The sequence below is a fragment of the Labrus mixtus genome, chromosome 18, assembly GCF_963584025.1.
Source record: "Labrus mixtus chromosome 18, fLabMix1.1, whole genome shotgun sequence".
Lineage (NCBI taxonomy): Eukaryota > Metazoa > Chordata > Actinopteri > Labriformes > Labridae > Labrus > Labrus mixtus.
In genome coordinates this window covers 7,482,308-7,498,388 of record NC_083629.1, presented here as the reverse complement: position 1 = coordinate 7,498,388, position 16,081 = coordinate 7,482,308, and the positions used below count along the sequence as shown (strand labels likewise).

At 45.2% G+C, this 16,081-nt stretch overlaps 1 protein-coding gene across 1 annotated transcript in view; it reads right to left on the bottom strand.

The window, feature by feature from the left end:
* The window catches only part of akap6 (A kinase (PRKA) anchor protein 6), a 164,102-nt gene that overhangs the window by 64,425 nt on the left and 83,596 nt on the right, over nt 1-16,081 (bottom strand). Inside the window, exons 14-15 of the mRNA XM_061062614.1 lie at nt 8,922-9,052; nt 2,154-2,274 (exon numbers count right to left, since the gene is read on the bottom strand). Of these exons, the coding sequence (XP_060918597.1) occupies nt 2,154-2,274; nt 8,922-9,052 (252 nt within the window). The remainder of the gene's footprint in view (nt 1-2,153; nt 2,275-8,921; nt 9,053-16,081) is intronic.

Here is a 16,081-nt window from a genome sequence, read left to right as displayed (position 1 = left end):
CCAGAGTCATCTAAAATTCATGCATGCATCATCGCCGCCATGAATATTCATACAGAGATGAATATTTAAGTGTGACTCCTATGGAGAAATTAGGTTCATCTTTACACTTATCAATAATTTGCAGGCCAGGTGAGTCTCATCGGCCGCTAAATAAATCATGTCTGCACACGCACACACACACACACACACACACACACACACACACACACACACACAGAAAAAGAAAAAGTTTAGACTCAGAAGCAGAAAGAACAGAAAACAACACAAAGTTACGCATGTGTCTTGGTTCACAGCAATGCCTTCTGGGTAAGCGGAGAATGAGATGTCAGCCGCTCGAGTGTGTGCGAGCTGCGTGACGGTCGTTACCGTGTGTGCATATATTTGTGTTTTAACGGGTGGCTGTGTGTGTTTCATGGTGTGTACACACACCGTACGCTCGTCACCAACAGCTTCTTTCCAAAGAAGACAAAAAGTGTGCATGAGGAAATAAACACACACACGTGTTAAATGAGTTCATTTGCATAAACACACAGTATGAGCTCCAATCTGGCTCATGGCTTAATTTGTTATCATAAAAATATGAAATACTTCTGAAGTGTTCGAGCTCTGCTTCAACAAATATCTTTTTTTTTTTCAGCCTGTCTTTGATTTTTCTGTCTGTGCCTGCGTGTAATTTTGTGTGTGTGTGTGTGTGTGTGTGTGTGTGTGTGTGTGTGTGTTTGTACATGTATGTGAAGGACAGGAGACGATGACTCAGATCACTCTCTCATTTTGCTGCATGAAGTCATTACACACACACACACACACACACAGACACACACACACACACACACACACACACACACACACACACACACACACACACACACACACACACACACACACACACACTTCTCTATGATATGGTTATGAGGGAGGCTAGGCCTTGTAATCCCATTCTCCTTGGTGAGGATGAAGACGGGGCATGAGTGGTGTCTGTGAGTGTGTGTGTGTCTGTTTGTGTGTGTGTGTGTGTGTGTGTGTGTGTGTGTGTATGTGTGTGTGTGTGTGTGTGTGTGTGTCTGTGTGTGTGTGTGGCAGAGGGAGGAGTGCAGGGAGGGATAGGGAGACAGACAAATTGAAGGATGAATGAAATGTGGGAGGACAACATTTTCTCTGTGTTTTTACATATTTAGTCATCGTGTATGTGCCTCCATGACGGAGGCACAGGTGGCTGATGGGAAATGTAGTTTAAACTTTAAATCTTAAAAGCAGTCCTTCTACGGTACAGATAGTTGGGTTATTGGTAAAGGCGGGGGGCCCTACAACCCGCATTCATCACTATGATGTCTGCCATTGTCCCGACGCTCACTCATCTTCCTCTTTTTTCCTCTTTCTGTTTTCTCTCCTTAGACGGATAATTCCTCTTCATTTTTCTCAGTCGCCATTCTTTGACAAACTTTGTTTTTTTACAGCAATAACGCATGTAGCGATTAGCAAGTCATCGAGAACGAGTTCTTTTAAATGGGGCCCACTTAGGGAGGTTACCTACTGTCACTGCAAAAAGCCGCTGCTGTGGTTTGAAGTCAGTGAGCCCTCAGGGGCCCCCCTACTGGTCTGGGGCTCCAAGCAGTTGCCTGCCTCGCCTGTTGATTAGCAGCACCTCTGACTCTGGTTTCCCCAAATCCATGCGTACAGTATGACAGTATGAGAGGCCAAAGGGTGACCATGACAGGGTTGTTCTTATCCTCAGTTCAGAATTTGTTTTTATTCATCAAACATTTGGTGGAAAATATTCTTAAAAAGTCATGTGGAGGCATTTCTGGCATTGTTCAAATTCATGCCCAACGACTGACATGACATGTTATCCCTGCGTATCGGAGCACGCCTCGCAGAACTGAAGATACGACTCAAGACAAGAAAAGTCCAGTTTGGATTGTGAATGATCGGTTTGAGCTACTCTCCATCAGACATGTTTGATTCACAGAAGAAGAGTCAGCTGTAAAGTGTGAAGTCACTGTGGAACAAAAAAGCAACAGAAAGACTCTACTGTATCTAACAAGAGGAAGAGGTTCCCATAGTAACCTGGTTTTGATGAGTGTGTGTGTGTGTGTGTGTGTGTGTAGGGGGGGGGTCCCTGAGTTGCAGACAGACATGCATCGATTGGGTCTTACCTTGAAGAGGTGATGCCTCTGCTCCTCTGACATCATCAGCTGGTGACTGTCCATTACCATGGCGTCCATGTCCATCAGCCAATCCCAGAGCTCCTGGTACTCAGCCTCGAACTCCTGCAGACTGGAGAGAGGAAAAGAGGAGACGATTGAGTTGATCTACACGTTCTCTTTGTGTTATTTTTGATTGTAATATCGTTTTGTCCTGCAGGAATTGGGGATGTGTGCGTCTTGTATGTTGATCAAACACAAAGAGAGCGAGAGACGTCGATATAAAACCTGACGCTTACAGAGAGAGAGAACATGATGACGATGAAGCTGCTGTTTGAACTGAAAAGTAAAGGAAGTTTTTAACATCCCGTACTTTGCTCCTCCTGTGAGGACATTTTCATTTCTCCCTCTACTTCTCCCTCCCTCACTCTCTCTCTTCACCTCCTCTTACTTTCCCACATTTTTGTCCCCTTACCATCCTCCCTCCTCCATCCACCCCTTTCTTCCTTTCTCCTCCCTCTCTCTCTCCCTCTTCTTCCTCCCCTGTCCTGTCCCCTCACCTCCTCCTCCTCCTCCTCCTCCTCGACACCGGATCACATCAAATATGTATGCTGCTGGAACAGGGGCCGATTCTTCAAACACACACATTACTGTCAGCCGTTTTGTTAAGGTGTGTGCGTGTGTGTTTGTGCGTGTGTGTGTGTGTGTGTGTGTGTGTGTGTGTGTGTGTGTGTGTGTCTGTGTTTATTATTTATATATTCCCTGGTTTTAGGTCTCGACGGGGATCGCCAACATGTTTCTCAACATTAGCGGTGAAATTGTTTGGAATTCTCCGGTCGCCGCAGCCGACAGTTTGACAGCTCTGTCAGGCCCACGGCGTTTCCACGACAACATAACACACACACACATATACACACAAACACACACGCGCAAGTGAAGGCAAGTGCTGCCCATGAAGACACACTCTTTAAAACACACACATAAAAAAACAACGACTCCAATTCATGAAACAAGCAAAACACACGCCCACTGAGAATCACAAACACGGTTACCCAGAATGCAACACACAGTACACACTGAAAAGTAAACACAGACACAGACACATACCAACTGACTTGCAATAAAAATGGAAAGCGTAAACTATGAATGAAAATTAGAGAAACTAAAAAAGGCCGATGATCGAGATGAAGATTCATCCTGAACCTGCAAAATTCACTCGACGGGGGATTTTTTTTGACATCCTCAGTTTGTACGGATTGTTCCAGCTCTCTAAACTTCAAATCTGTCTTTGTGTAGACGTTTCTTTAAAACTTACTCTCATTATTAAAGTTGTCAAAAGCACTACACCTCTAAGTTTCGCGGGCCAAAGAACAATTTCTGGTGGCGCATATAGAAGCAAACATAAAAGACATGGCTGCTGTGGCTCAGTGGTAGAGTCGGTTATCTCTCAACAGAGAGGTCAGGGGTTCGATCCCCAGCAACTGCCAGAGGTGCTAGCAAGCAAGCAACAGGCAAGGCATGCAGCTGCTTGGGGCTCCAGGCCTTGCAAATGTGTCCTTTCTGTTCTAACTAACTTATTACTTAATGTCGTCTCACTTTCCACACGGACATTTTTCTCGTCTTGTACACCTCTCTACTAACTTTATGTTTTCAGAATCCCACCCTTGCTGCTTATCGTCCTTTCCATCCCTCCCTCCCCTGCATCTTTCCCTCATCTTTCTCCCCACATCACCTCGCCCTCCTCTCACTGTACTAAAAACTCGACAGAGAAGAAGAAGAAAGCACAGGAAGCGAGCGCTGCTTCCTTTCCCCCCGAGGCGGCGTTCCTCATTATGCGTGGAGCAGAGCGGCCCTTTACCGCCTCAGACAGATGAAGAAGATACAACACTCGCACAGATTGTTTTCTCTTGTCGTTTTCCTCTCTCTCCCTCGTCTCCGTCTTGTTCTCACACTAATGTTAACTAAACGCTTTGTAAAACAGGATCTCTCTCTCGAGGTGGGGGGAGGGGGGGGGGAAAACAGACAAATCGGAGAGGAAGGAGCGACGTGGCGGCACTGCAGGGCTGCGTTCAACACCGGGACAGTTACACGGCGTTTGAAGTGTCAGGATCGCTTCCCGTCACGCGGCGCTGACGGAGCACGTGGGAGTGTTGCGGAGAGCCGTTCTGACATTTAGTCACTCGAGGAAATTGGTATTAAAAGAATCTATTATTTATTCCTACCTCGTCATACCTTCAGACGACACTGGAGCGAATAAAACACACCGGGTGTCAATGCGGTTTGTGCAAATCTCCTCTTCTTATTCAGATATTTTAGAAGTTGTGATCTGTTCTGGTCTTGTTTCGTTTTGTTTTTAAGGTGTGACACAAACAGCAGCAGCTTTAATCACACCTGCAGCTGGATGTGGTTTCTGAGCATGCCCAGTACTTTTTCAACAGATGTAACCCACCTCATCAGGCTCCTTCCCAACCTTAAAGGCAGGGTTGGTCTGATCCACAAGATTCTGGTGTAAATTGTCTTTAGGTCCTGGCAGAAATTAATAACTCATGTTCTCTGAAAAAGGAACAAAGTGAATCTGTCATCTGTATCAGTTGTAAGCCTGTAAAAACTTTGACCAATGTCTGCCACGAGGTACCAATCTGATGAACCAATCACACGCCTCCCTGTCTCCCTGCTCGCTCTTTACCACTTGCATGCTCTAGCCCTCACTCAAAGCGTGAGCTGAGGTCCGCTTCTGGACCAATGGCGCTTGTGCATATTAGTGAGGGGCGTGGCTTTAGAGGCAGCACTGAGGGGAGGGGGTGTAGACGGGGCACTGAGGGAAAGCTGCTTTCAAAATCATGCTAGTACAGCACAAATCTGCAGGTCAAAAATCAAACCAATAGAACTTCACTTCCTCTGCATTTGGATGCCACAAAGTCGAGAGAGTCATCCGGCTTTGCTGCAGGCGTAACCTTTACTTTTTTTCTGTAATAACATGGTTATAGTGCATATTTAATTTATATTATTATTCTGCATTCACCTGTTTCAAAGCCAGTACATTTCATAGTTTTTAAAAAAACAGGTTCAGGACTCGTTGTCTCGGTGTAGCTGTAAAAAAAACACACACACACACACACACACACACACACACACACACACACACACACACACACACACACACACACACACACACACACACACACACACACACACACACACACACACACACACACACACACACACACACACACACACACACACACACACACACACACACACACACACACACACACCGTGTCTTTTCATCCAGGCTGAATGGATGGATTCACCATCATCCTCCACTTTCTTCCTCTCCTCGCTTTTCTCTCTCGCCCTCGCTGCTGCTGTGACGGCGATAGCAGCTGTTTTAATTCATCATCCACAGTACAGGAGGAAGGAGGAGAGGTAGGAGGAGAGGAGAAGAGAAGAGAGAAGGAGAGGAAGAAGGAGGAAAGGAAAGGAAAGGAAAGAGAAGAAAATGGATGAAGGAAAAAGACGAGGTTAAGAGACAGAGGGAGAGGATGAGAGGAGAGAAAGAACAAAGGGAAAGGGAGGAAGAGGGAGAGGAAGAAAGGGAACGGAGAGAGGAGGATGGGAGGAGACAGAAAAATGACAAAGTAAGAGATTGAGGGGGAGTGAAAAACATGAAAGAAAGTAAGAAGCATAGGAAGAAAAAAGAAGAGGGGAGAAAAGGAGGGGAGAGGAAGGCAGAAGGAAAGGAAAGGAGGGAAGAGGGAAGGAGATTGACGAAAGGAAAAGAGGATACAGGAAAGGTGAGAGAAGAAAAAACGAGGGGAGAGAATGAGCGGAGAGGAAGAAAAAGAAAAAAGAAAGGGGGAGATCTGTGAAAGAAGGAGGGCAGAGGAGAGTGAATGAGGGGAGAGGAAAGGAGAGAGGATGAGAGGGAAGAAGAAGCAAACTCTGAGGAATGTGAATCAGAGACAGAACGATAGAAGAGACAGGAAGACAGAGAGAGTGAGAGAGGAGGAAGTAGGAAAAAGGAAAAGTTGAAAGGAGGAAGGAGAGATGGAGCGAAGCAGGAAGGGGGAAAGAAAGAGAACAGGGGGGATGAGATGATGGAGTGAAAGGTTGAATGAGTCGTATTGGCAGGCGTCACCTTTCAGTCAGACACTCGGTCGGATTTATGAGGTGATTCTCCCACACTCGTCTTTTTTTTCTAATTCATCCGACAGAGACGTGAAAGCTATACGTCTGAACAGCAGCACAGCGCCCCCTGCTGACGATCACGCACGGCTCTATTCACTTGTTCGTTCACTTGATGTGACATCCTGAAGAAGTCAACAATATCTCCAGTGTCAGAGAGCACCAGCTGAGAAAATCATCACTTCATCCATTCATGCAGTTCATCTCATGCAATAATAAATCATGTAAACACCAAATATATAAAAGACCACAACCAGTAAAAAGAAACATGAGGAGCGTGGACTTTATTACCTCTCGCTGTTTTATTTGTCTCAGCGTTTATTTAGAATAGAGACATTTCGAGTGAGATCGGTAAATAATTCAGTCTGACCTTCATTTTCTTCACAACTGAACCAAAACCACAAATCTCAACTGAGCCTGAATCACAGCAGCTAAAGGAAAAACATGCAACATCCAATTAACACAAAACTCATCCCACACACCGCTGCACTGAACACACACACACTGAGCACACACACAGAACACACACACAGAACACACACACAGAACACACACACACACACACACACACACACACAGAACACACAAAGAACACACACACAGAACACACACACAGAACACACACAGAGCGCCCACACACACACACACACACACACACACAACACACACACACACACACACACACACACACACTGAGCACACACACACACACACACACACACACACACACACTGAGCACACACACACACACAGTGAACACACACACACAAACACTGAGCACACACATGAAGCACACAGAGCACACACACCACACACACACACACACACACACACACGCACTGTGAAAGCACAAACACAAACACACACACACACACACACGTAAATCTGAACGCAGCAGTTGATATATGAATAACCAATTAGTGTCCAACATATCCAATGTAAATTACTGAAAAATTACACTGCAGCCTCAGAGGAGGAAAAACACAATCCAAATAAATGAGTGTTTCATTTACGTGTGTGTGTGTGTGTATGTTTAATTTTCCACTATGCATCTGAATCTCTTATATTTATTGTATTTAAACCACACAGAGGACACAACATCCTTCATGTAACGACACTCGACGACAGTAACAGAGTCTGCAGAACAAAACACACCACCGACTCCATTTTTCATCTGCATACACTCAACTCTGAGTATGTTTTTATTGTGTGTCTGTGTGAGCGTGTGTGTAAGTGCGCCCTGCGTGTGAGTGATAACCACAGAGGGAGGCTCCTCAAAGCCCGGGATGAAGCGCCGACAGGCAGCGTGACCAAAGACGCTGCTCGCCCAGCCGAGCCTGGCCACACCAGATTACTGCTGTTAACGCTCAAACTGTGTGTATGTGTGTGTGTGTGTGTGTGTGTGTGTGTGTGTGTGTGTGTGTGTGTGTGTGTGTGTGTGTGTGTGTGTGTGTGTGTGTGTGTGTGTGTGTGTGTGTGTGTGGGGTTACTATCTGCTGTGTGTGTCACATGTCGATGTGTTGTTGGTCTCGTTGTCTTCTGCCGGTGCGTCTTAGCTTTCATCTGGTGGTTTTAGTCTGTTCTATGAAACTGATTAAACTCTGTTATTTTTACACATTTTCAGGTCGTTAATAACTCACAAGTATATATTTCTTTAAATGCTCCAGTAGATTGTTTTATCCTGCAGCAGTGAAACAGGCTGTAAAGGCTGCATAGTACTCCATTGAGGAAAATACATCCAGGTCACCAAATTTCATTAACAAAAAAACAGATTTTTAAGATAGCTGAACAAAGGAGATGATCTGACGCTGACTCAATCAGCTCGTTTGTTTCTGTTATCGCCTGTTGCACAAACATTTGATCATATCCAGAGTAACAAACTATAAAAACAAAGTAACTCCCTAAAGTAAGGATTTGCCATGCAGGGATTTGTTTCTCATTCTCTAAATTGTAGCCTAGTAGACGGTGCAAGCGCCCCATGTGTGGAGGCTGTGGTCCTCCGGAGGGCGGTGGGGTCTGGATCTGACCTGTGGCTCCTTTCCCGCATGTCGTTCAACTCTCGCTCTCTCTCTCTCTCCCTGAATTCCGACTCTATCCACTGTCCTATCTCTAAAATAAAAGCATAAAGCCCAAAATACACCTTTAAAAAAAAAAAAAAAAGGAAAACAAAAAACGATCTGTTTTTAGTTGATTGTTTTCGTGTTAACATGGCATGGAGTGGAAATATTTTTGAAAAGGCGTGGTTTCATTCAAGGTTGCAGACATCACCGCCTGTTTCATGACCCTAGGAGCATTTCCCAACCTTTGACAGTTTTTCAAACACAATCATGTTCGGATGAATACTTATAGGTTGATGGATAGATTTTCTGAGCACCAAATCAAAAGATGAAGATTTCTGTTATCAGTTTTATTAAGTTGTACTGCTCATCCTCGAGGACCCAAACACCTGCAAAACCTTTCCATCGTATGCAACCAGCCAGACAAACACGAATGGATGCTTTTCTGAAATGCAGTTTCCACTTCCTCTTGATATCTTACAGCACCCTCATAGATCTGAAAGTTTGCACATCCTGTTTTCTGCTGTTGTGTGTTTACCTGTTGTTCCTGGCCAGCTGGCTGTAGTTCCTCCTGCTGGCCGGTGACGGGTACTGCAAGTTGCTCAGTTTGATGGCCATCTGCTCCAGGGCAGCGCGCTGGGCTTCACACTGACTGGACATCAGCTCAGCCTGGAAGACAAAGACACACAGGCACACAGGAGGTCAGACACACTGCTCAAAAGAATAATCTCGAAAGAAAGGACAGGACAGATCCTTACGACCAGACTGAACTGACATGTCATTACTTCATTTATCAAAGCCACGCTGATGTCGCTGAATAGCTCTGAGTTCAATCACCACATCAAAGACTTAAAGTGCGAGTACACGTTGTTCAAGCTTCTCAACCAACTGATTCAAAATGTTCCCTTCTTTGGGGGAAGACAATGCTAACAATAGCAGTTTGTAGCTGTCGATAAAATGTAGAAATATATGCATTTTTCAGGCACTTTATGCCCTCTTGGAGTGAATGGAGGTTTCGTATATGTGTGTATGTGTGTGTGTGTGTGTGTGAGAGAGAGAATGGGATCATGTCCCTGTGAGTGTGATTAGCTGTTTATTGCAGATGAATGAGATTCGGCTGTTCTACACTTTGACGGACGTGCCCTTTAAAGCCCCGTGAGCGGACAACGAGCCACTAGAAACGCACTCCTGCGCTCTCATCTCTCCTGATACACACACACACAAACCTACACACCCTCACTTATAGATCTGTATGAACATGTATATGCATGTCATTTTACAGACACACACACACACACTTCAACAGATCTCGCTCACACAAATTACCTATGAGGCCTCACATACACACATTTAGCTTGAATTGCTTTTCTCTGGCACAAATTACCCCTCATACACACACACACACACACAAACTACACACACACACAACTACACACACACACACACACACACACACACACATCAGGCGGGCTCAAATGTTTCCAAAGAACTACACACACAAAAATCGACTGTGAATTGCTCCGCACACACTAAATAAACTCACACATCAACACGAATTGCTGCTGTTTCTCACAAATTATCCTTCACACACACACACACACACACACACACACACACACACGCTGCAGCTAGTCGCACTCAGTATCCAGACACAATCATATAGAGGCACTCAGCGCGCCGCTCAGATGTAATTGCATACAAACTATATGGAGATGAGGCTTCAATTGAACCAATGAAGGCAGAGTGAGTGTGTACAAACAGCGACACAACACACACACACACAAACACACATGTGACCGCCTGCTTTTCCCTCGCTCCGTAACAATCTGAATAAAGTGTCGTCGCGTCGCGTTCGCCGTCCGATCTACTTAGCGGACTCAGCGGAAGGATCTGGAAAGGTCATCCAATCTGCGGAAGGCAGAGCGGCTCAATCAGAGAGCTAATAAACAAACAGGCGATACACAATCAACGGCGCCGTCTGCACGAGTGTGTGTTCAGGTGTGTATGTATGTGTGTGTGTGTGTGTGTGTGTGTGTGTGTGTGTGTGTGTGTGTGTGTGTGTGTGTGTGCCACGCTAATACAGAAAAGAAACTAACTGGAAGCTCTCAGAGAAAATTTTTCTCACTTTGCCTAAATGTCCCTCCACTTTCCTTCATTACGTCTCTCCGCTTCGCTCGCGGCTGCGCTCGCGGCCTGTTTGCTGCCTGGTTGGTCGGTCAGTGAGTCAGAAAATCAGTCAAGTTGTTCATTAGCTGGTTAGATTGTTCTTTTCTTCGCTAATTTGTTCCTCCGTGCAGCTTATTACTCTGAATAAAGGCTCAGAGTTACATTTGAATATCCACTGATTTAAGAATCATTCATCAAGCAACCTCCTCCGATGTAAAACAAGGTGGGCGTGACCTTTAAGAGCACCTGTCCAGTGATCATGTGATTAATTACATGAAGCTCAAAGAGGGACAGCCAATCAGAGAGGTGGATTTAACCCTTGCCCTTTAGGTTAAGACTTAATCATTAGGAGAATAGTCAGTCTTCTGCCTGCTCCACTTTTCAGAAAATTTGTGCTCAAACAGGCCGTTTGGAGATTTTCGCTTCATGACATCACAAAGGGCAGTAGCCCCTCCCCCAGGTGGGTGGCACTCCCACAGCTAGATGTTTGTTCTGCCCTCTGAGTCTGCCTTCTCACCGTAAACAATAGGACATGGAGCGAGAAAGCCCGAGACACCCAAGCCCTTCCAGAGAGGGGGCGTGGTCAGACACAGCTCATTTACATATTTAAAGGTACAGACACAGAAACAGCCTGTTCTGAGCAGGGCTGAAATAGAGGGGTTTATAGGCTTGATAGAATACACTTCCTCATTGGCGTCATTTTTCAACCCTGGAGGTTGCCACTTGGTTATTACCAACACGTCTCTGGCCTAGTGTTGTAATACTCGAAATCGGTCTTGGTCTGAAGACCGGTCTCGGCATAACTTTTTGAAGGTCTCGGTCTCGTCTCAGAATTGAAAGCATTTTTACTCAGTCTCGTCTCGGTTTTAATTCAGTCACTCATTTCACAACTCTGCAGCAAGCCAGCAAACGCAGTGTTATGGTTGTAATTGTCATTTTCATACCCAACAGCTGACTGAAACCATAATGACACACACACTCCCACTTTCCTTCTCTCTCTCTCTCTCTCTCACACACACATGAAGAAACACATTGAAGCAATTTCTCTTGGACGCCTTGAGGACACAGGACTGGAACACAGTGTCTGTTAAAACACACACAAATATACAAAAAGACACTCTCTCACACACACACACACACACACACACTATGACACACACACACACACACACACACACACACACACACACACACACACACACACACACACACAGGATGATGAGTTGGGTCGCTTCCCAGTCTGAAGGATCTTCAAGGATTTCTGTCAGAAATTATTTCTCTTCAAAGCAGACTCATGGCTCCATCTGTTAGTGTGTGTGTGTGTGTTTGTGTGTGTGTGTGTGTGTGTGTGTGTGTGTGTGTGTGTGTGTGTGTGTGTGTGTGTGTGTGTGTGTGCGCGCATTACTCGTTGTTGTGTCTTCTGAACTGTAAACTGGATCAAAACAACAGTAAAAGTGTTGATATTTCTCTGAGCTACAGCTACGAGTTGAACACACTTAAGGGGCCAGATAAGCGCTGTCCGTGGTGCTGATCCTGAACACGTTCTTTGTCAAAGGTTGCCCCTGGGATAAACAAAATACCACCTTAAACACACCTGTTGAGGACGTTATTGACCAGACCAGAATGTAAACTATCACTGAAAAACCTGATGTCCTCACAACCCAAGATATTTTCCACCAAACTTGAGTTTTTTCACAGCCTCCATGAAATGAAAAATAAGTTCAGATCCTTCATGGCTTAGAGCTGAAACACGTCCGTCATTGACAGGGCTAGTTATGCTGCTATAGGCTTCGACTACCAGGGTAAGTGGCACCTTGAGCTACTATCTCTCTCCTCCTCTCTCTCTCTCTCTCTCTTTCTTCCCTCCTCTCTCTCTCTCTCTCTGTGCATTCACATCATATTACTGCAAGTCACTATCTGTAAATCTGAGTTCCTAACCAGGGAGCTCCAGAGCTCTCATGTCTCATAGGTTCCTCGGGATTGTTGGTGGGGACGGCATGATGCGATGGACAGATTGGACATCCTTCTTCACGGCAAACAGATCCCTCTCTGTATGCAGATAACACCAGGATGAAAATCAGAGCAGGACAAAGTGAAGATCTGCGCAGCATTAAAGACAGTCCTGTGCTAATGGACACAAAAATCAATGAGAATCTGCAGGGTTTGATGAATTCGTAGAACCTCCCCTGACACACACACACACACGTTGGTGTGTAGATGTGTGTGGGTGTGTGTGTGCAGACTAAAGTCATTTTGGGGCTTTTTGTTTACGAGTTATGTCGAGGCCAATTTACACAGAATCCCTGGAAACCCTCTCAAGCACTTGAGCACAGCACTTGTCTGTGAATGATCATCGTATGTATTCATGTTTGAAAGATACATGTGTGTGTGTTTGTGTGTGTGTGCGCGTTTTCTGGCAAGACTGCGTGTTGATTTGCAGCTGTGAAAATGTTCCTCACTCGCCTGGATGTTTGCATGTGTCCGTACTGCTTCTCTGTGTGTATATTTGTGTGTTTATTTGTGTGTTTGTGTGTGTGTGTGTGTGTGTGTGTGTGTGTGTGTGTGTGTGTGTGTCTCCTGGGGTTTTCCCGGGGCTATAACTGCCAATCAAACAGCTGTATTCAGACTGCGAGCTGAGCAGCAGCAGCATGTACTCACTGCGGGATCTCAAACACAATGTATGATCTTTAACATGCTGCAAACCAAAACAACGATCAGCTGATCATTTAAAACACAAATCAATCACCTGACTTTATAAACATAAATATGAGCATGTGCAACATTTACAAAATCTCCAAATAAAAGTATTTTTTCTGCTTTAAATGATTTCAACGTCTGTCGGGGGAGGGGGGGATTCTCCATTTCTAGACTTGTCATATCCGTTATATTTTATCCAAAGAATCCTCAAGTGTGTGGAGTAACCACAATGATTTTACTGCTCCAGATCGAGTTCAATCCTAAACATCAAACATGTTTGATTTTTATCAATCCCTCCTCTCAATCCATCCATCCTCTGCATCCCTTCTCTCCATCCTCTCAATCCCTCCTCTCAATCCATCCATCCATCAGGTCCGACCGCCTCCAACGGAATACCCGAAGCCGGCAATGAGAGCGAGTAGACTTGGAAGTGTCACCAACCGGCGTATTCTGACCACTCACCCTCAGCTCGCCCTGCAAACTGTATAAAGCGGCACATAATCTGTCTGCTTTGCTAGGACTTCTGCTGTATTGTTTTCTCATCTTCTGTTTTTCGCTGCGAAACAAAAAACTTGTGGAGGTATAGCAACAACAGGAGTGACTGTATAACAAATGTCTTCCTGTTAGGGATTATTTCTGTCAGAAAGTTTTGAATAGCAACCTGAGTCTGTCAGAGACAACGATACACAGAACAGGACAAATATATTTAAATTAAAGCCTCGACACTTTCAGGGAAGAGAAAGTTTGAATCTGTGAGCCATCAAATAGGATTGTCTTTGAAATTTAAAATTAATTTCTCATGAGTACAGAGTGTGTGTGTGTGTGTGTGTGTGTGTGTGTGTGTGTGTGTGTGTGTGTGTGTGTGTGTGTAGCGCGGGTCAATACTGGAGGTAAGATATTCCAATAACAGGGTGTTTTTGTCTTGATAGAGCGGAGCAGTGGGTAATGATATCGGATCAATAATGGATATGAGATGGCTGCATCCAGCTGCCAGCAGACACACACACACATACACACACACTCACACACACTCACTACACACACACACCAGTGGTGTCGATACTGTAATACAGTTTGATTTGTGTGAAGCAGTTGAACGAGCGCTTGGCTTTCATCTTTGAGGGCAGAGTAAATAATTGTGAGCAATACAAGAAAACACACACACACACAGGCACACACACATATACACACCGTCCCCAGCAAACCGCTTGAGTTTATGACAAACAGACCTTAACAGATGTGAGGCAGCCGATTACGAATAAAATGAACTTTCATATGAATCAAACATTTGCAGCAAGAACTACAAGAAAATGGTCCATCCATATGTGTGTGTGTGTGTGTGTGCGTGTGGATGCGTGTGTGTGTGTGTGTGTGTGTGTGTGTGTGTGTGTGTGTGTGTGTGTGTGAGTGTTTGTGTGTGCATCCCTTGTCCTGCGGCTGCTTGTGTTGTCCAGATGTTTTCACCGAGGCTTTCATCTGAAGCTAAACTCAGCTAAACAAACCTCCAGCTCACCTCCTCCTGACCTTTTCTAACTCCTCACCATCCCTCCTGGCGGCATTTTATTTTTTCAGAAAGCGAGACAAAATCTAGACAAAAAACTGCAGCGATGGCGAGAAGTAAAGAGGAGGAATCTGAAGAGAAAACATCTGTAGAGCTCTCTGTACAAACACACACGTTCAATATTACTGGAAAACTGCTAACAGGATCCGGACCACAGACAGAGACATTGTTAAGCTGCACATTTTAGTTGTCCCTACAGTAGGGAGTAGGGGGTATAGGGAGTAGGGTGTAGGGAGTAGGGTGTAGGGAGAAGGGCAAATAAAGAGTAGGGTGTAGGGAGTAAGGCGTATAGGGAGTAGGGTGTAGGGAGTAAGGCGTATAGGGAATAGGGAGTAGGGAGTATAGGGAGTAGGGAATGAGTGTATGATTTTGAACACAACCTCAACCTCCTAAAATTCCCACAATCCCCTGCAGTCCTTTTTCACGAGACCAGTTCTTCTCTCCGTCTGCGTCCCCGTCTCTCACTCTTTCTCATTAGGATCAGATTCATTTTATGTTGGTTAATTATTCTCTAATTAGTTTGCGTGTTAATTAGAATAGTGGCTAATGTTAATTAGCTGTATTAATGGGAGCTGCTGTAACACCTGCCCCCAGCGCCGGGCTCCACCACTCGCCAAATATCTCCATCTCGAGCCACAGCCTGCCGTCTAACTGTGGGAATCTGTCACTGTGATACAATGTTAGAGAACATCCATCCATTGTCTTTACAGCTTTTCCCGTTCGGGGTCGCAGGGGGCTGGAGCCGATCCCAGCTGTCATTGGACGAGAGGCGGGGAAGTTAAAGAAGCAACATGTAACTCTGACCCTTGGTGTTTAAAATTGGTACTGCAGTCCAAATTCTAAACATTGTAGAGAGATGTCTCCCCCCGCCCCCTCCTCTCTAGAGTCGATGCTCACTCAGGTCACCATGTGGTGGACACTGAAGCTTCAGTGTTTATCCAGCTCTGCATCGGTCTGTAAACCTTTCTGTGTTCTAACCTCTCTCCATTTTTCAAAAGCATCTCCAATATTGATCCTAGTTTGAGCACGTTTCTGCTCGTGGAGCTTATTAGAAACATGCAGAGGCTTTTTAGGTCGGGTACAATCACTTCTATCTGAACCACTTCTCTTGCCCGCTTCCATCACTGCAACACCTGTTGGTTTGACCTGATAACTGCTCTCATATCTGGCAAACCGAGGGGCGTCCAAAACGGCCGTGTGGGGCCTGCATTTGGCTGGTTGGCGGTTGTTAATGTCAAGCCCTGAATGCCTGTGTTGAATGTGTATCTTTCACT